The 22,523-nt window shown below is 36.6% G+C and overlaps 1 protein-coding gene across 12 annotated transcripts in view; it reads left to right on the forward strand.

The window, feature by feature from the left end:
• LOC306879605 (R3H domain-containing protein 2-like) overlaps window positions 1–22,523 on the forward strand; it is an 88,291-nt gene that overhangs the window by 33,572 nt on the left and 32,196 nt on the right. For 7 of the 12 annotated variants that reach the window (XM_079432679.1, XM_079432685.1, XM_079432688.1 and 4 more), the window contains exons 2-8: window positions 11,601–11,771; window positions 11,857–12,047; window positions 14,710–14,751; window positions 17,894–17,983; window positions 18,227–18,350; window positions 19,382–19,460; window positions 21,863–21,922. In XM_079432679.1, coding sequence (XP_079288805.1) covers window positions 11,886–12,047; window positions 14,710–14,751; window positions 17,894–17,983; window positions 18,227–18,350; window positions 19,382–19,460; window positions 21,863–21,922 — 557 coding nt within the window. In that variant the 5' untranslated portion in view covers window positions 11,601–11,771; window positions 11,857–11,885. The remainder of the gene's footprint in view (window positions 1–11,600; window positions 11,772–11,856; window positions 12,048–14,709; window positions 14,752–17,893; window positions 17,984–18,226; window positions 18,351–19,381; window positions 19,461–21,862; window positions 21,923–22,523) is intronic. The other 5 variants (XM_079432683.1, XM_079432680.1, XM_079432681.1 and 2 more) reach the window with 3 other exon arrangements.

Here is a 22,523-nt window from a genome sequence, read left to right on the forward strand (position 1 = left end):
TTCCAAGATCATTAAATCAAATCATGCCCATGTTTCAGATTTTGTGATGCATCGCTTTTAGTAAAGAGCCGTAATTGAATCAAATGGTTGTCATAGCAAATCATCACTCATGCTAGCTTTATGCTGATTTTTTTGGGAACCCTTTATTTTGCTCTCAATTCTAGTTGGTTCTGATTCTGATTTCGTTTGCACACATCTTGTATAATTTTCAGAAAACACTAGTACCAAAATACAGCGCTGTATGCAACAACTCTCCTAATATATATGCTTTAATGTATGCCTATTTTTGCATGACATTTTTACAAGTAGGGCTCGCTGCAGCCCACAAGATCCAGGGGGTGGAGATTGGTAGGTTTAGGGGTGGAGATGGGTGGGTTTAGGGATCAGGGGGTGGAGATGGGGTGGGCTTAGGGATCAGGGGGTGGAGATGGGTGGGTTTAGGGATCAGGGGGAGGTGATGGGTGGGTTTAGGGATCAGGGGGAGGTGATGGTTAGGTTTAGGGATCAGGGGGTGGAGATGGGTGGGTTTAGGGATCAGGGGGAGGTGATGGGTGGGTTTAGGGATCAGGGGGTGGAGATGGGTGGGTTTAGGGATCAGGGGGAGGTGATGGGTGGGTTTAGGGATCAGGGGGTGGAGATGGGTGGGTTTAGGGATCAGGGGGAGGTGATGGGTGGGTTTAGGGATCAGGGGGTGGAGATGGGTGGGTTTAGGGATCAGGGGGAGGTGATGGGTGGGTTTAGGGATCAGGGGGAGGTGATGGGTGGGTTTAGGGATCAGGGGGAGGTGATGGGTGGGTTTAAGGATCAGGGGGTGGAGATGGGGTGGGTTTAGGGATCAGGGGGAGGTGATGGGTGGGTTTAGGGATCAGGGGGTGGAGATGGGTGGGTTTAGGGATCAGGGGGAGGTGATGGGTGGGTTTAGGGATCAGGGGGAGGTGATGGGTGGGTTTAGGGATCAGGGGGAGGTGATGGGTGGGTTTAAGGATCAGGGGGTGGAGATGGGGTGGGTTTAGGGATCAGGGGGTGGAGATGGGTTGGTTTAGGTATATGTAAGGTGGGAGGAGTTGGATCTGGATCCAACCACGCCCCCTGGATCTTGTGGGCTGCAGCGAGACGCTCCTCCATTTTTATGTAGCTTTGTAATAATTCATGAGTGCTCCGGGTGAACCACTGCTCGTATTAACATCATGTTAACATCTACATCTTTGTCAGATGAATGTCCTGGATGATGCACGGCGTGTGTGTCACGTGGTTCGGATGCTGATCAGTTGTTGCTTTGGTCATGGTTTTAGTTTTCAGCTCTCAGACAGCAGGGTTTAAAATGAGAACTGATAATAGCTTGAGGCTGTTCTGAGTGCTGGTGGACTCTTGATGTGACAAAAAACAAAATTTGAGAATTTTTGTTAGGCTATATCTGTGGTGCACTATTGACAGTTTAGCTGCTTTTCTGTTGAACTGGAAAGACTGACCTCCATTTATCCATTAAAGATTGAAAATGAATTCTGATCCTGAATTTGAATTTTAATCTGATCAGTGTTACGTTAGTATCATTGAGAGAGTTGAATTTTTGGAGAGTTGAGTATTTTGAATTTTTTTTTTTTATGCATTTAATTTTTTTTTTTCGTTATCATTTTAATTGTAGTTCAAGTGTAGTTGTAGTAATTTAGCCTTTTTTTTTAATTAGATTTGTATTTTTTTTTTAAATGTTTATTTAGTTTACGCTTTATTTAAATTTTAAGTTGAACTAAATAAAAATTAGAAATTTTGGCTTGGCAACTAGGCTTAGGTAAAATGCACAAGTATTTTTTTTTTTTAATATATTTTATGTACGCATTTTATAAGTATTTATTTTAGTTAATTATAATAACCCTGGATTTGATGAACACTCACTGAACATTTTAAGGCCAAAAGAACCAAAACTTTAAAAACTATGAACTTGCAAGCAGTTATCTCTAAATGTAGTCATGTTTGGCTTATTCTACCAGAGTTAAGGCCCATTCACACCAAGAACGATAATGTTAACTAGGGCCTATAATAACTATATTGGCGTCCGAATGTACAATAACGTTCTGTTTTTATGAGTGTCGGCTGCAATTTTGTCGTCTGTCGCTTTAAATGCTAAAGCTCTTTAAAGTCAGATGGATTCTGATTGGATGTCGATGGTTTTATTGCTGAAATATGTTATGTCTGAGTCAGAACAGCGATCATGGAAGAGAGAACACAGGTAGACAGTGCTGGAAGCTGCTAATGCTTATCAGTAAATCAGTGGAAATGAATAGAAATGATGATTCTGTCTGAGTTATGCGTTTTAAAACGAGCACGCAGTAGTGTAAATGTAGCCTAACAGATGTGAAAACTATTTGAACTTTATTAAAACTCTTTGCACTGATTTATTGTGTTGGTTACATTTTGTTCCTTTGTGCAGTGGCTCAGGAGATGAGTCTTTGAGTCGGTAAACATCAACAAGCTGAAATCTAAAACCAAAGTTTTTTAATTTTTTTTAGATAATGTAATCTTGTTCAAATTGATTTCATAAAATTGGTATCGAAAAAAGTATCGTTCAGGAACTGGTATTGAAGTCAAGGTATTGGTATCGATATCTAAAATTTTTGAACGATACCCAGCCCTAGTATACAGTATATACAGTGTGTATATTTATCGGGATCACGTGCTGGCGGAAGCGCCGTAATGCGTGCAATTCGTCTGTCAGCAGCAGAGCAAGAAGCAAGCAGAGAAAATAGTACTCCTCTCAAAAAAACGTACAAATAAAGATAATTTTAGATGTTTAATTACTATTTGGAGCAGTGGGATCGCTAGACAAGGGCTTAATGAACTAATTTTTGTGAAAATCTCAAATTCAACCACGTGAACTGATCGTCTTTTCGTATTTACTTAAAGCACGAAATAAACATGAATGAACATAAGAACTTTTTTTTTTTTATTTCAACCGTGGAAAGACGTCAATACATAATATTTTTTTTAAGTTTAAGTCCACCAAAGTTAATCTACTCTCCTGTCTGATTTGTTTGTCGGGCGAGATGGCAGATTCAGCGTTATGATTGGTCAGATCGCCTGCCAATCAAGCTCTTTGCGAAGATTTGACTGGCGATGGCAAACAAGCGTTCTGGCGTCAGAAATCTTGATTGTGTTTCTGCCTGCGTCGGTACAGAAATGGCAAACATTATTGGCTATGTCATGTCACCTACTACCTGTGTCAGTCCGGAAGGAGTAGAGAGACGTGATTGGCATTCATCTCCACGAGCGAGCGGCTGAAACCGGAATGGATGGAGAGAGAGAGAGAGAGGTGTGACGGGGTGAAGTGTGTTTGTTCTGCCCTTTAAACACACACTCGGGTAACTGGGGTGATTCACAGACTTGTGTGTAATTGGGGTACGGGGCAGATGTGCACCACATGGGGCGGGGGGAGATCTATTCTCTCTTGGTGACAGAGCCTGTTGCCATGGAGCTCCTCGTGCTATTGGCGGAGGCCTCGTCCAATGAGGCGTCAGTTTCATCATTGAGAATTTTCTCTCTGTCTCAAACGGAGAGAAGTGAGGATTGCATAAGGCTCGTAATGGGAGCCAAAACAGGCCCAGATTTTAACCTGACACACTTATTTTTAGAGAATAAAAGATGGAGATGGGCTGAACAATATCTCTCCCACAGCCTCGGCTCATCCATGATGCATGGTGGTCTAGTGGAGCGCTGTTTGTGTTATTCCTGGATCCGAGTTCCTAATCATATTAATCAGAGTTCACAAGCGGTGTGTCTGATTGTGTAACATACTGTACCGTTCCTAACGGCACATGATGCAGATGAATCTGGACATCAGCAGCCAAAAGTTTAAATGCATTTAAGTTTGTGATCTTATTTTGGGTTTTGCTTTAAATGCTTGGATGTTTGTTTTGTTGAAGAAAGTTGTGAAGGAAAAGCATTATGAATCACACATGTTCCTCCTTCGCTGGTGTTTAAATGGCATTGTTGGCCATTTTGATATTATTGCATTACCTTTTGAGTAAATATTCTGCAAAATGTATGCTTTTTATTTCAGTCGTTTTGTGTTCATCTTATTTAAAATGTATTAACCTGAATGCACTCTTAAAAATAAAGGTTCTTGGTATTTTCATGAGGAGCGTTTAACATCTGTGGAACCTTTGCATTATACAAAGGTTCTTTATAGTGTAAAAAGGTTCTTTAGATTTTTAAAATAGTTATTTTTAGGGATGCACGATATTTACCGGACCGATAAATTATCGACCAATATGAGAGAAAATGACGTCATTTTTATTGCTCCGATAAATAAATTAAATCCGATAACTAGATCCGATAAAGTATGCTTGCTGGTAAATCAATCAATCAGTCTGATTTATCTGAGATTCATCTTCTTTCCGAGTGCAAGTGATTGCAGCTTCCAACTGCATTGACTCTCAGCATGTGTTGTGCTCATTACGTCATCATTTGCGAACATGTCTTCGCCGGTCTGGAAGTTTTTCTCGGTGGCAGAGGAGGACAATCCCATTGCTATTTCCAACGCGTGTTCAGCAAGGATTCCGAAAGGAGGAAAAAAGGCATCAAGTAGGGTTGTGACAGTGAGGAAATTTTCCCACTGGTTAATCGATGTGTGTCAACACCTTACGGTGGATGGGGGGTGGACGTCGTTTGAGTCTGCTCTCTTTACCTCGCTTTCCTTCAGTTTTAAATAGTTTGTAAGCTCTGTGCGCGTTTTATTTTCAGTATTAAATTAGTGGCAATTCGGCGTCAAGCAGTTGTTTGTTTTTAGTTTGCTTGAATTTTCTCACTTTCCTTTGCTTAAATAGCTTGTAAAAGCACCGTGCGTATTTTATTTTCACTTTTAAATTAACGGCAATTCGGCATCAATTGCTTGAATTAAATTCAAGCAACAACAAAATACAACATAGAACATATAGCTAACTTTTATTAACAAAACGAATAAAAATGCACCATGCTATATGCCTAATATAAAATAACTTACAAATTTTAAATATGCATGGTAGGCCTATACAAAACTGAAAATCAGTAAAGACTGAGGAACAAATAATTATAAAATGTAGAACGTTTATTAGTGAGATGGAAAGTTTTGAGGCACGGACTGCATACACCTTGATGTAAAATAATGGCAAAAATATCACAGTTTAAATATAAAATAAAAATCAGCAAATACTGTGGAACCAAATAGGCTAAATGAGAAACGAATGTTTAAAAAATAAATAAATAGACCTTCCAATATCACCTTAGATAAATGGCAGGTCAATAGGCTTTTCAAAATCCAAAGATATTTTTAAAACAGGCGCTTTTACATTTAATTTTGAAACTCTTTTGCCATCGTCTTGTTTTTCACCTCACTCTTGTCAGTCAGCTCGACTCTCTCTCCTCAGGTGATTAAATGAAATCTGATCTGTGATGCGCGACTGTCGTTCGTTCACAAAAATGAACCGAAATACATGCCTCACAGACATGATAAATATATCTAAAGAAAGCTTTAAATTGCTACTTAACAAAATAAATAAAAACAAAAACTATTTAATATAATCGTTATCCGTGAAGATTCGCTTCTCTCTAAATGCGCGTCTAACGAGGAGCTGACGAATCCTTACTATTTCCCGCGGACACATTCATGGTAATTACTTTTGCTGGGGCTTTTGCTTTATTGTGTGTATTTGAAGCAGAACTCTTCATCTGTGCTGACGGCTCGCTGCTGCTGCGGGACACTAAACACCGTCGAGTCGCTCTTCACAGTCGCGGCAGCACGGACCCGTGTCGTTTCCACCAGCGTGGCAATTTTTTTTCATCAATAATTGATGGATGTCTAAAATATAAAGATAAGGAGATGCCTAAAACAGGCCGGTCCGCGTCTGAACTATGACGTTAATATTGGCCCGAAGCCCGGCCCTAGGGACATAAAAAAGTAGGAGCACAACTTAAATTAAATTTAAAATAATAATAATAATAATTGGGGGCTAAAAGTGTGTTGTAATGCAAGCGTTACTAAACATGTACCGAGTAAAATATTACTGAAAATTGATTAGTAATGCCTTACACTACTGCGTTACAGCAAAAAGTAATACGCTACTGTAATGCATTACTTTTGTAACGCCTTACTCCCAACACTGCTTAAAGACTATATAACTTTCTTATCCTTGTGCACTAAAAACGTTGAATAGATGCATTTCTTTATGAATGAAATATTTGAATATAAATTTGTTGTTAATTGCAGATAAACCATAGTTCTGTCATAATTCTGTTAAACCATTTCTGTTACAAAGTATTGTGGTGCCTTACACAAAAAATAAAAAACATTTGAAGAGTCAGGACTGATGTTTGCTATAGTTAGGCCAGAGCTACTAAAATATCAGTTTAATCAGTGAATCTTAGATTTTGTATTCTCCTGGGTGCACAAACTGCAGATTATATTAAAATTATAATATAAAAATATGAATTTATCGGTATCGGCATCGGCCATGAGAAGGACTTTAATTATCGGTATCGGTTAAAATGTTTCATATCGTGCATCCCTAGTTATTTTAATAACTGCTTGCTGGCAGGTTCTTTGGGGAGCCAGAAATAAAAAAACATTAAATTAAATTATAAACTTAAAGTAAACTTAGCAAATATGATTTTTGCATTGCCATTTACTCTGGCAAAAGAAAAATGCATGATGGTATTTCCAAATGAAATTAAAAATATTTGTTAACTTATTTAGTTTAATGACAACAAAGCAAATAAAAAAACAAGTAAAGAGCATTATTTAACAGTTTAGAAAATGTGAGATATAGAACAAAAAATTAACAATACAAGTAAAAATAAAATAATAACAGGGCAGTGACATGAAATTTATTTATTTTTCATTGTTTTCATAAGTTTCTTGTTTTTGTTCTCATGTTTGAAAGGGTTTGAAAGTACATCTTAAGGTCAGTGTTGCAGAAATAGTTTCACCCAAAAATGAAAATGATCACAAAAGAAGATATTTTCAGGAATGTTGGGAAACCAGCTGTTGACGGTAGCCATTGACTTCCATAGTATAGAAAAATGCTCTGGAAGTCAATGGCTACCGGTAACTCTTTGATTAAATTTAATGGTAAAATAACACACATATAAAGTATAGCGCTATAAATGAGCAGTAAATTAAAATAGATTTATGGTTTTAATTTACACAACATTTACAATAATGGATTTTTGAAAACTCAAAAGCAGCAGAATCTTGTGCAGAACCTGTATGTAGTGATATTGACCTGTCTGATTGATTGAGGTTATGATCTGGAGACGGGACCCCCCCTGCAGAGCCACCCCTCTCTCTCTCTCTATAGGTTGTGTAATGCTCGTTCGCTCTGGTATTGTCAGGTCATGTGACGTCATCCTCCCCCTCTCAGCCCACTCAGTCCGGTGGGACCGACTCTGACTCATCTCTCCCTCCTCTGCTGTTCTTTCAATCCATCCCTCCTTCCCTTCTCTCATTATTGGTTTCCTCACTCGCTCCGTCCTTCAGTCTGTGCTGTCGCTTGCTGCACGATCTGTTAAAGCAGGGAATCCTTCAGTGACGCATTTTCCCTGCAGTTCAGCGCGTTACAGCAATCTGACCATCACTCACACACACACACACACACACACACACACACACACACACACAGAGCATCTGCCCACACACACAGGCAGTGTTATAAAACCACAGCACAGCATCACAAGAAGTCCTTCGCTCTTTATTTTCGCTCTCATTCTGGCATTTTCTCTCTCTTTCAGTCTGTTTTGAGTGAATCTCATAAAAAAACATGTCCTGCTCACATTTCATCTGCATTTACATTTATGCATTTAGCAGATTTTATCCAAAGCAGGACAAAATCAATTTGTCAAAGAGCCAACAATATTCATAATATACAACAGCAGGTTTATTACACAACTAGAATCTATAAGAAATGATGTTATGCATTAGGAAAATTAATTATGTGACCATTGAGATGTTTTTATAGCATGACATTATTTTGCATATTTTTCTCATTTATATTGTTCTTAAAATAGGCTTTATTGTTTTTATACAATGTGCAATTTCTTTCATTTCACTTTGGGCTGAAATGTGGGATTCACACATCAAAGATGCATTTTGACATTTTAAGATGTTTGTTGAAACATTTTGACCTTTTTTGTGTTTCACACTGCATTTCTCAAATAAATCTGTTGTCTTCATGTTGAACCGTGATGGGCTTTTCTCACAATGGACTGAGTTTTTTCTGTTTTTAGCTTGATTTGTCAGTGGTGTTTTAATCTGGCTTTCATATATGTACATTTTTCTCCTTGGTTAGTATTTTAAATGGCTTGCATTAAGCAACTAAAACCCAAAAACAAGAAATTAAGAACAAACTCATGATGCATTTTCACGTTTAGTTAGATCCTGTTTCTCTGAAAGAATGAGACTGCCTTGCAGATGCCCTAAATAAATAAATGAATGAATAAATGTTTTTTTTTTTTTTATTAAAATTCATTAATTTAGTTGTAATTTATTTTATGTATTTTATATTTTTAAATTATGTATTTATGATAAATAATGCAAAACTCAAATTCAATGGCCTTTAAAAATTTCCCATCCATCATTGGCAGTGTTATTTTTGGAGTTTAATTAGGTGAATATAAATGCAAATATTATCATGTGTTCACGTTGTAAACCATTTAAAACACAGCCTAATTATTTTACTATATTTTATGTTTTTGTTACTTCTAAGAACAAAGATATAGTTATTGTTTTGAACTATTTTTATTGGATATTTGCTTGTACTGCAGCGAACAAACACGCTGAGGTAATTTGACACAATAGAGTGTGTTGTCATCGAAGCAGTCTTAACTGGGTCACTGTGTGTGTGTGTGTGTGTGTGTGTGTGTGTGTGTGTGTCAGCACATGTGTGCACAGCTGCTCAGGTGCGTTGTATAATATGTCAGTGTATGACAGATTCAGCTTTATTTTTATACGGCATATTTTCCATTAAGGTGGTCCGGCTGAGCGATGTGCTCCACTTTACATCTCGAAGACATTAGTGTTTGCCTCACATTCATGTTTAAATCTCTCTCTAGCACAAGCAGCTGAGGCTGACGTCTTCGTCTCCTTGGCAACCGAGAGAGAGAGAGAGAGAGAATGAGCGATGGCTCATTCATGAACGCTCTTCTCCCTCATTCAGAGCTCTTCATCTTCTTCAGTCGATTCTTAAGGATGGCCTCGTCGCTGGAGCGCCCGTGTGTGTGAATGATTGGTCGGCGGTGTCATGTGCTGCCAGTGACGTGGTTTCTGCAGTCGGGAATCCCAGCTATCTGAGTGCGCTCTCTCCACCCGTCTGCTTCAGTCTCTCTGCAGTATGACGTCAGCGCTGGAGTTTCCTCCGCTCTTTCGCCTCAGTCACTCCGCTGCTGCATTATGCGCTTGACTTGTGCTTTTAAAAGCATTTTGTGTGTGTGTGTGTGTGTGTGTGTGTGTGTGTGTGTGTGTGTGTTTTACAGCACATGGCAAGTTACTCAATCCTGAACCTAGTGCACAAACTGTCCCTCCGTCACCACGTGCACACACACGGGTCTAATGTATTTTTGGACGAATGCTCGAATGCCACTGTTCAGTCATTCCTGTCATTATTGTGTAAGAATCACATACTGTCACACTCCTAGGTATGTAGTGTGTAAACTGCAGTATGTGAACGTTCTGCTTGCAGAAATCCTGGATGACCTACATTTCCCAAATGTGCAGTGCACTGTATCCCACAATGCAATGCACAATGCATTCTTCTGTTTCAAGTGTAATGAATGAAGATTGTGATGTCTTTGATATCGTCCTTCACTCAGCATTTGGTTGGACTGTGAACAGATGAGACATTTGTACAAAAAACTTTTTTTTTTTTTTTTTTTTGCTGCAGTTGAACTCAAATTAATCACGCATTCACTTATTGTTATTAAAAGTGCCTCTACATACTGTTACAATTTCCTTTTAGTTCATTTCCCATATTTCTATATAATATCTGCATAAACATTAATCTGTTTGTACCTTGTGTATTTTATTCTTTATTTTTTATGAATTTCATTAGTTTATTTTATATTTAATATTGTTTTTCATTTATTTTATTTTTTTAGTAATTTATTTCATTTTGTTTATTTTTAATTGTATGTTTTTATTTGGATATATTTATTTTATTTAATTGTTTATATTTTCATTTTATTTATTATTTTGCTGTATTATTCACGCATTTTGACCTCAAGGTACGCAGGTACGATTTGTCACTTTAAACTACGTAAAAACCTGGTGACGCCTTTGTGCAGCACAAAGCAATCAAGCAACAGCAATGAAAGAGTACTTCAACCAATCAGAGCGCTGGGTTCATTCCCCATCTAGCAAGTGGGATGATTGACAAATGCGTAGACCTATCATTAAAAAGAGACTGCAAATAGACAGCAAAACAAAATCCCGCTTGGTCTCGTACCTTTTTTTACTCCCGCCGTCTGATTTCTTAAAAGAGGACAGTACACACGGTACTTACAACTAAGATAAATGGGTTGGGGTGGATGTGGAAAGTTAAAATATTGAGTTGAGTTAACTTAATCCTCTGGAGTCGACCTGATCGCATTGATATTCTAGACGAACCGTGAACAGAATAACAGCACTCTGCTGCAGTTTATTTGTGTTCATATAGCTGCACTCAATGAACAGCGTCCTAATATTAGGCCTTTTAGTCCAAAAAAGTGCACGCACTTGGATAAATACTGATATATTTGCACTAGAGCTTCGCCCGTGTCTAATAAACCTTTAATAAAGTCTTACCGGGACATTCACATCTGCGTTCAGCTGCTGACAGAGCAGACAGTTACCACGTTTGTGTCGATTGCATTGTTTCGCCAATGCAATCGCCATTAAATAATTCATTCAAACCACCTTTTCATAATTTTAATAAACTAAATATATTATAAATACATATTTAAATGTTTAATAATTCGTTCAAATTAGACACTTTTAAATAGACTGCAGCAATGATATTTTGTCACATTATTTTGTTTCGTGGGAGAATCGTGATCTCTGTTTGAGACACAAAAAATAGTGATTCTCAATTTATCCAGAATCGTGCAGCTGCAGACCTTTGGTAAATATCTAACATGAATAACGTTATCCTAACACTACATAATTTTCAAGCTAGTTTGCCTATTCACCAGGCATTTAAGTTGGCAAAGTAGATGAGGACATTGACAGGGAGAGAGAGCAGCAGACCTAAAAGAACCAAAAAGAGTCCATGCAGGATATGATATACCCCCCCCCACCATGTTGCCATCACACAAGTGGTACTCCAAAATAATTTCAAAGGTTGGCAGGTCTGAGTAGGTGGTGTATACTATATAATGCACATACTTCAGTAAGTAGCGTGCTAGTATTTCATGCCAAACAGGGCTTATGACTTCATGCACACATGTCTATTTACACACACAGATGCATTCAGCCTTAGCCTTAACAGCCTTAACACTAATATTCATACTGTCTGTTGCTGTATTCACACTTAAACGCATATATATCTTGAGTTAATCTGTTTATATTGTGCTTTCCATCTCATCTAAGCAGTGTTTCTCTCCAGCAGGTGGAGCTGTGACGATTGTGTCTGTAAGAACGTCGCACAGGATGCAAGGAAACTGAGAAGACACTCGTTCAACATGACGTCCCCCCCACCCTCATCTCAGCCATAGGAACACACACACACACCCGCAGAAGAACACACACCATCACACTATAGCCCCAGGTGTGTCAGGTAAAGACTGACTGAACTGTGTTTGATAAATTACTGATGACCAAAAATATCTAACTGCATCATCTTCTCGTCCTCACGTGTTCAGGGTTTGTGAGGTGTGCGCTTTGAGGCATCATGTCTGTGGTCTTCACACCTGACGGAATGAAGGAGGGCGACGACTCTCTGCCCGCTGATGCTCCCGCAGGCATCCGTGGCAAAAGCAGCCTGTCGGCGCCCGCTAAAGACACCAACGCCGACAGCACAGAACCAGACGACAACCTCTCCCAGGATGCACAGGTGAGACACAGAAACACTAGCTATGTTTCCATCCAAAGATTCAAATTAAACTGGAATATAGTGTAAAACATTTGCTAATAAAGCACCGTTTCCATCCAATGAGTCAAAGAGAATAAAATCCTGGTAAACTGGCACTAAATATTAGGGATGCACCGAATTGAAAATTCTTGGCCGAAGCCGAACAAAATGAAACACTGGGCCGAAAACCGAACATGGTACATTTACTAATCGTTTAAGGCCATTTCGTGATTTCAATCATCATGCAATAACCAGCAACAACCACCCTTCCTCTTCTCATCGGAGACATGCAGTGCAGCACTAAACCGTCTCTCGCTGTCGGTGCTTGTAATGATTTTTGCTTCTTTCTCGGACAGTTTTAAATGCTTCCACCCTGCCGTCATGCTTGCTGCATTAGTGCGTGCTTCTGTTTGATCATGTCTCGTCATTGTTCGGTACAATTTCTTCTGTCTTTTTGCTTATTCGAATGCACTGAAAGCTTTCGGAGGCGGATGCTGCTGTTTGGGAACACAGTAATGTAAGACAATTTTACAGAAATAGGCTACTTTGACGACAGACTTTGCTCAGGCATTTCAGAACGACCATAACAACACATAGATGCTGCGAATGAGATCAGTCCGCTGATAGTCAAGTTATCCCGTCACATGACTTTTTCAATGTGCATGGAGGAATTTATTCAGTAAATGTGTTTCAATCATAGTTTATGTGCATTTTGTTCTTATCGCATAAAAAGTTTATCCTACTCAAATGTGCATTTTTAGAATTCATGCACATCTTGGCGTTTCCATACAGCGTTGTTTTATTATGCGATATTCCAAAATGCGCATTCAAATAAGTGGATGGAAGCATAGCTACTTAGACTTTCCTTAGTCTTCCTCAAATCTAGATGATGTTTTTGCACTTATTTAGATACAGCTACATTAGCGTTCAAAAGGGGTCTGTAAGACATTTTATTGTTTTAAAAGTCTTTTCTGCTCACCAAGGCTGCATTTATTTGATCAGAAATGCATCAAAAATGGTGAAATATTATTAGAATTTAAAATAGCTGTTTTCTATGTGAATATCTGTTACAATGTAATTTATTTCTGTGATCTGCAGCTGTATTTTCAGCATCATTACTGCAGTCTTCAGTGTCACATGATCTTCAGAAATCATAATAATATACTGATTTACTGCTCAACAAACATTTCTGATTATTATCAATGTTGAAAACAGTTGTGCTGCACAATATTTTTGTGGAAAATGTGATACATTTTATTTTTCAGGATTCACAGATGAATAGAAAGAACAGCATTTATTTGAAATAGAAAACTTTTACGGTTACGTTTAATCAATTTAATGTGTTCTAGATTCATATAAGTATTGATTTCTTTCAAAGAAACTTCTAAATGATAATGTACATAGATTAGATTTTAGATGATCAAGCATATAAAAAAGCCTAATGCCTTGCATATAGTGTCCTATGGTCCAGCTTGTAAAACTCAGTCTAAAACTATTTGATCTGCCACAGAACAGGATTTAAGTGAACTGGGGAAAAAAAGGTTAAAAGCAGATGAAATGGTGACCAGTTACAGCACCAGAAATATTTTATATATTTTCTCTAATACACATGTAAATTCTAACCTATTATTTAATTTTAAATAATCACAATTATTTTGGTCAATATTGTAATCATGATTATTTAACGCAATTATGAGTGGGCCACAGGACCAAAACTTTATATGAGTGATTTATTTAAAGATAGTGATGTATATCAAATATATATTTTCTGTAAATAAGGTTGCTATGACATCTACGTTTCAGAAACCAACGAAATTTCACAATTCTCAACACCACAGCAGAGTACTAGGGTAAATAATATTAGTACAAAAAATGTCCTCAACATTATTGGAAATAATTAAACTGTCAGTAAAAAAAAAAAAAAAAAAAAGCAAAGTACAAATACAATAGAATAAAAAGATACAAATGAAACAAACTGATGGTTTTTTTTTTTTTTATGATAGTGTAAGTATTCAGTTAACAGCCTACTACAGAAATGAATAATCAAATGTGAAATTAAAACAGCGTAGTTTTCACTGTAAGAATTAAACGTCATTTGTTTCTTATTAAAGCTACAAAAGTCCTTCACTCAAGAGCAGTGAGTGATTTTGTCTTGTCTTTAGTTGTTTGATTAATATCAAGCTCTCAGTCGGCAGCAGGAATATTAGGCTGCTGTCACTTTAAGAGCCGCACGGATCTAATTTACTGTTACACTTGTATTTTCACTCAACTTTTTACGTTCATTTATAACATAACTGTACTTGCAACTTGCAAAAGTCACTATTTTACTGATTTGCACGTTAAATTGGGCTTTTATGGAGGAGCGAAAGTGCACCGCTGGAAAGGGGGCGGAATGGGGTGCAATAATCATCTCGATTATTGTATTTTCATTATCCTTGGAGGTCAAAATTGAAACTGTATTTCGGTTAATTGCACAGCCTTTTGACGTAAATCTTGATGTCGAATAAAATGCATTTCTCCATGTTATTTGCCAGCTACTCATTTGTGAAGTCATTTCCCCGCTGAGGTTTTGTTTGGTGCTGAAGTTCATCATTAATGAATGATTTAAATGGTCACTAATAAATATTTTGGTCTTTCCCCGCAGCGACGCTGTCAGAATCACGGCCACACTAGGAAACGAGCCAAGGTAAAGTGTGTGAGGACACACACACACACACTTCTGCTGCTATCTGTAGTTCAGTCCTAAACATGACAGGCTTTAGCAGTCAGTCGAGTTTAACCTCGACGTTACAGACCCATAACATCTGTGTTTTTGGATGTAGGTTCAGTCACATGTCTTACTGCATGAAATAACCCTAAATCTCAGTTAGCTTTACACAGTGTGAATTTAACAGTAAAATTTACAGTAAAATATATTTTTTTATTTATACGAATAGAATAGAAAAAGAATAGAGCAAGCTAGTTTTAGAGGCTTTTTGGCTTTTTGTTAATTGTATAATAAATAAAAAGAAAACAAATAGATGGAATACAAAAATAATAGAGAAATAAATAAAATAAATTAATTAATTACCCAGATATCCAAAAATATATTTTTTGATATTTGCAAAAATATTTCTTTTAAAATAAAATAAAAATAATCATTTGTTTGGACATGGGTCAAAGGGTTCATGACAAGTCTCAAAGTTTTCAAGACTCGATTAATTGCATCCAAAATAAAAGTTTTTGTTTATATATATATATATGTTTACTGTGTATATTATGTATATATAAATACACACACATACAGTAAATATTTTGAAAATATTTACATGTATATTTATATTCTTATATTTTATATTATATACAATTATATTGAACATATAAACAACATTTTTCTTAAATATATACATGCATGTATACATAATAAATATACATACACATTATGTAAACAAACCTTTATTTTGGATGTGATTAATCGTTTGACAGCACTATTTAAAGGGGGCATAACACACACAGTTTCACCCAATCTCATGTTAATCTTGAGTACCTATAGAGTAGTACTGCATCCTTCATATCTCCTTAGTCTTTAGTTTTATCAAATTAATAAAAGAAAGATACAGCTTTACGGTTTAGCGGAGCTAAAGAGTGATGAGCACTTGCACCGATCGTGAACCAAACAGAGACATTTGATGCCGTTTCACTTACCATATGCAGTTCTGAATCATGACCGCGATCTTTTATAGCTGGGACCGCTCCATCGTTCAGTATCAAAGGATGTGCAAATCCAGCGTCTAACTGGGCCTTGATTATAAAACGTTCGTCAACAAACACACTTGAGAAACTCCATTGCTGGAAATATATCTGGCCCGCGCCCGCAGCCAAATTATTTTGATAGCGGCTGGTTCTGAAATAAATCTGTCATGACCGCAACAGTTACTCACGATCAGAGCATGTGAGCGGAGTGGTGTGATTTTGACTGGACCGAGGAGCGGATTGTTTAAAAGTCGTGGTTTTCACTCGCTCCAAGAGCGCTCCACCACCATCACAAGTACAATTCATGCCAACAACCCATAATATAACTGCATATTTAGCAAAAATTCCTATGTTAATATTTAGTTAGCTTGAAAGAGAAGGATCACTCAAATCAGAAAGAATGTGACTATATGATGACAGCAATGGACATGAGCGGTAAGTTATAGTTTAAGGAATTTGTTCGTTCCTTCTAGTCTAGATGCTGAATATTTTCAGCTGAAAGCATGATTTAAACAAGTACTACAACACTTGTTCACACGCAGTTGCTCTCTCAATATTCAAACTATGATATTTTAAAACTGTGATATTTTAAACATACTGAAATACTTTAGACGCGGAGCGGTGTTTCTCATATCATTGAGTGCGGAGCGGGAAATGGTGAACCCAGAGCGGAGTGATTATTAAATGCTCAGAGCGCGGAGGGGAAATTGTTGACTCTCCACTCCGCTCATATACTCTGCCGGACACCGCCACACAAATGTGGCTTTTTGTTTGTCTGTCCTCCTACAGGATTTAACACAGAGTAACAGCTCACTACCAGTTACAAAATACACTGTAACAGTCTGTCACAGGCAATTCTAGTTGCATTTTTCATCAATTAATTTCTAAATTTATCCTTTGACTATGTTCTGGCCCACCATCTAGTGGTGAAATTTTTTTTTGGCCCGATGCTAAACTTACTTGCTGACCCCTGGTATATTGGATCCGGACTTCAGTCTTAAAGGGGCAGCTGTCTAATATTCGTTCTGTCTCCCAGCGTGATGTATATCGTTATCGTGATATAAAATTAGTCATATCGTGATATAAGATTTTGGTCATATCGCCCACCCCTAGCAAGAGCCATGATTGAAAAAACTTTCCGAAACTTGTACAAACCCGGAAGGAAGATTTTTGCCACAGAAATACTCAGTCATACTTCCAAATCGTTTTTTGAAACTTTGGCCATGCTTAGCATGAGAATCCAACTCTTTAACAGTGTAAATAACTGAATGGACGAAACAGCATTGAACCCCCCCCTTTAAATGCATATGAAACCAGACCAGTGCTTTTAATGAATGCAGGGTCTGATATCTCGTTTTCATCACTGCTGCTGGGAATCGAAAGCGAGACTATCTTCCCATCGACCTCTCGCTCAGTTCTGTTGCCTTTGCACTAGTTGGCAAACCTGCCAAGTGTGGTGTCCTTTCCAGATGTTCTGCAAACACACACATTTAACCGCCCTTACAAAACTAAATTAAACATTTCCAAAGCTTTAACATGCATGATGTAACATTAGTGAAACATTCAGCAGGAAATAAAGCATGTTAGTATCTATTAGAATCTGATTGAAAACACATTTAACCCCTTCTGGGAAGTTCCTATTAGGGTTTCTGAAATTATACTTTCAGCATGATGTATTTTTAAGTGCAAAATAGATGCACTGGGCAATTTCAGATTTCGTGATCTCATTATGATTCTTTAATTGACAGGCTTCCTGTCAGAGAGCTTCCAACTTGTAATTACCACATTGTATTAGACGCATAAATATAATCATCCAGGCAGCATATGATTCCTTGCTGTCACAGTCCCGTTTGCATCAGCAGAAAAGATGCTGCAGAGTTATTACGTTTTTAATGGAAGGTTACGAATGCAGAACTTTTCAAACATGCAACAACAACTGAAAAGTAAATTGATTTCATACTGACCTCTAATTAGTTGATGGGTAGCGCCAGAAGCAGCACAGTATTCAAAACTAACAGCTGATTTTCTATTCCATTTGCCTGAAATTTATTTCCATAATGCATCTCTCTGTCCTGTATCTCTCATCTCTGTCTCAGTCGAATGCTAAGCTCAAGCTGGTGAGGAGTCTTGCAGTTTGTGAAGAATCTTCAGGTCCGTTTTCAACCGACGGTCCTCCAGAATCACAGGTAAATACACAAACACTGGCGGCATGAATTGTGCATTATTCAAGATGATTTTTACCAAAACTCAGACTCTTGATTTCAAAAGGTTGAAGTGTAGACTGTGCAAAGTCTGTTTTGGCAAATAAAATACTTGTGATCTCACTAGAATTGATTCTGTAAGCCACTATTAGGATATGGTCATTAATATTCATTAAATTCATGCTCATAAATATTCATGCTTTGTTTAATCTGACTCCACCCATGAAGGAAATCATTCAGCTTCACATCAGCTGTCCATCCGATAAAGAGGAGGAGAAATCCTCGAAAGACGAGTATGAGAATGAGGAAAGGGAAAAGAAGGATAAAACTCCACGCAAGATGCTTTCGCGCGGTAAGACGTTCCCTTTTAATGGTTTGTTTTGTTGATACTAGTTCCTGTTATCGCCATACAATACAATAGAGCACAACAGTCAGTTCCAGAGGTAAAAACTCCATTCATTTTCTCCATAAAGAAATTGATTTTTAAAAATAACTTATAAACCTTTATAGACAGACTTTCGTTGAAGCCATCCGTTTACATTAATTCAACGTATTTAAAAAAAAGTCATGCTATAAGCTGAATTTGTGGTGAAAAACTACATTACCCATGATGCTGTACAGAAAAATTCCACCAATCAGAGTGTCTCAGCGAGCAAAGAGAGGCAAAAGCTCCGCCCACTCCCATGATGCACCGCAAATGACATAATCGGGCCAATTCAAAGCACTTAAATATTTGTATATACATGCATATTTTACAATAAAATTAAAATGTTTTTAAAGTAAGCAACAAACAAACTTCAAATGAATACTTACGAGTTTCTCTGTAGTTTTTAATTTGATTGTCATTCACAGTGATTGCAGTTCTTTCCATCATTAAAGCCGTTAGGTACGCAGTCTTGTATTTTTGTCTTTTTGTCCGATTTTTTAAATATATTTTTCTGCTTAATATTTGCTTGTGATGATGTGATTCTCCTTGTAGCTGGTTGGTTTGATTTGTGGCTTATAATGCTTTAATGTAGAATTGTATCAAATCTGTATGGGACAAATGAACCAGCAGCAGCACTAATGCACTCTATATGATGCAACAAAATATTATAATCCTATAAAAAATATAATGATGACTTCTGTTCAACTAAATAACCTGTAGGTCTGTTTTGAACTGAGCTGGATCATGAACTGCCTTTAACTGAAAATTGAGTGTTTACTATCGTCCTTCTGCATTATTGACACATTATTTTCCTGTTTAATACTGTAAAGCTGCTTTGACACAATCTGTATTGTTAAAAGCGCTATATAAATAAAGGTTGAATTGACTTGAATGCAACCTGCTTCTTGATTGAACCGTCATTAATTCATCCGATTCTGTTTTCCGTTCTCTTCCAGACTCCAGTCAGGAATACACTGATTCCACAGGGATTGATGTGCATGAGTTCCTGGTGAACACACTGAAAAACAACCCCAGGTACGACGTTCAGACACAACACTGCTATGAGACACCGCTGGTGTCTCACACAAACTCATCTGTCTATGGTTACACTCGGCTGTCCCTGTGTCAGGATCACTCTGGCTGCGTCCCAAATCACAAACTAAGTATACGAGAAGAAATGAGCCTTAAATCATAGTAGTGAGTGTGCTGAAGGAACCCAGATTTCAGTACAGAGAGAAAGAGTTTGTGATATTTTCAACTTTCAGGGATTTTCAGTATATAAACCTAAATGTGACCCTGGAGCACAAAACCAGTCATAAGGGTCAATTTTTTAAATTGAGATTTATACATCATCTGAAGCTGAATAAATAATCTTTCCATTGATGTATGGTTTGTTATGATAGGACAATATTTGTCTGAGATACAACTATTTGAAAATCTGGAATCTGAGGGAGCAAAAAAATCTAAATATTGAGAAAATCTCCTTTAAAGTTGTTCAAATGAAGTTCTTAGCAATGCATATTACTAATCAAAAATGAAGTTTTGATATATTTACGGTAGGAAATTTACTAAATATCTTCATGGAACATGATCTTAATATCCTAATGATTTTTGTCATAAAAGAGAAATGTATAATTTTGATCCATATAATGTATTGTTGTCTATTGCTACAAATATACCTGTGTTACTCATGACTGCTTTTGTGCTCCAGAGTTACATGTGAATGTGTAGTGAATTTTAATGTGATGTATTTATATGCTAATGTTTGCATGAATATTATGTTAAGTGTTCAGTAGTATCAAGATTAGTATTACTTGTATAACATAAAATTTTAGGACATGCTACATGAGATAACGTATTACAAATAGGGATGTAACGATATTATCAATATCTTGATATCGTGATAGCAAAACTGTCTGGATATTATCATGGTCACATGATATGAAACGATAGGTCTTCCGGGCAAAGAGTGTAGTTTTTAAAATATATTTAAACTTATTCTAACATAAAATATGACCGAAAGCACAATATGGCTTAATCTCTTCATCAAGTCAGTTTGTGCTGCGTGTTTCGAAGCACTCCCTTCGTTCAGACGATCAGCTGCTGATCCGGTGTTTTCCGCGTCTCAGAACGGCTCCGTTCACACTGGATGAATGCAGTGAACTCTATTATTGCACATGCTGTGAGTTTAGCACGCATTTGAGAACGCAACGGCCACCAGTTATGCTTTATTTTCACAGCAAATGATTACAACATTTCACTAGATTTGTAGTGAGACGTGTTTTTGTGCCTGTTTTCGCTGAAGCTGGAGTTTCCCTACAAAATAAAAGCTCTACTGCCGTTTCCATCGAAACCGAAGCTTCAAGTGCAGCATGAATTACTGACAGCTAGCGGTTTAAATGTAGTCGAATTTCAAAATATCTCTTTCAAGTGTAGAAATTAGGAAAGTAGTATTGTAATTTCCCTACTGTAGTGTAAAGCAAAAATAATATACCCATGAAATATTCATTTTCATTTATTTTACAGTGCAATTGTTTTACAATATATGGCTATTGCTGTCATAGGAATAACAATAATTAAAAATTGTAATTAGTTTGGCTTCCTAAAACAGCAGTGTGAAAGTAATTTAGACTGAGACAGTATAATCACAAATAAAAAGAGGGTTGAGTCCCCTTTAAAGTTCAGCTACATGTCAATTCACTGACTTAAGTTTTCTTGGTTAAGAACATGGTTTGGAGCTAGGGCTGTGAGATTAATCGAATCGCAATCGCGATTTTGAGACGTTGCGATTTGCTAATCGCAAAACCTGCGATGTGGACGTGATATTACTCCGTTCCAGAGCATATGCATCACTGCCAGCCTTGAGAGACGGTCTTATTAACCAATAGAGTGAACGTACCTCCGTTCTCTTTTGTAATGGTTTTTATGGAAACTATAAGAATTTCTGTGATGGTTTCTATTGGTTTTTTGTTTGTTTTGTTTTTCCAGCAGGGTAACGATACTCATGCTGTGCTGCACATTATTGACAATATTGAGCTGAAGCTTGACTTTGCAAATTTAAAATCGCAAATCAAATCGCAATATCTGTCAAAAATATCGCAATTAGATATTTTCCCCAAATCGCACAGCCCTAATTGGAGCTCTTAATTTTGAACTCTTAAAGTGCACTAGATAGAATAATTTAACTTTAAATGTATTCAAATTTGTCTTTTTTGTTTTATAAATATTGTACTGTTGACCATATCAAGATATTATCGTATCATGACATTTTGAAATCGTTACATCCCTAGATACAAATGAATGTCATTTGATGTGCGTCTATCATCATCAAAGTACGTAGTGAAGTATGTGAATCTGAATGCAGCGTCAGCTTCCATTTGATTAGCTTTTTCTGTTCTTCTGCATCACTTTTACCTGGAAATCCTCTGTTCTTTTAGAGACAGAATGATGCTGCTCAAGCTGGAACAGGATATCCTGGATTTCATTAGTGATGAGAAGTAAGTCTGTATAATAATTCATATTTAATGAAAATAAATTAAATTAAATATATATGAACTTAAATATAATAATAAAAATAAATTATATATATTTTTTACGTATATGTAGATAGTCTCAAAATATCTGTTACATTTTATGTATCCAAATAGATGTAGTTAGTTATATAATAAATATATATAGATATAGATATATATAGATATATATATATAGATATATAGATATAGATATATATAGATATATATATAGAACTGCAGCGCTTCTGCGAGCGGAGAAAAACATAAAGCCAGGCACTCTATATATAATATATATATTTATATAATATTATTTATATATAATTATATAATAAAAATATATATCTATATTAAGCCAAAATTAAATGTAAAATAATAGTAATAATATATTTTATATTGTCTGATTTGTACAAATTTATGCATGTAAATAGATGGTTGTAACAATTAAAATTTGTTAATGTATTCTATTGTATATATTATATAATGAATAAATGTATATATTATATAAATAATTTATAACTAGTAAAAATTTATTAAAAATATAATAATAAATAATAATGTAATAAATCATTATACATATGTATAAATA

Source organism: Barbus barbus (genome assembly GCF_936440315.1).
Source record: "Barbus barbus genome assembly, chromosome: 13".
NCBI lineage: Eukaryota > Metazoa > Chordata > Actinopteri > Cypriniformes > Cyprinidae > Barbus > Barbus barbus.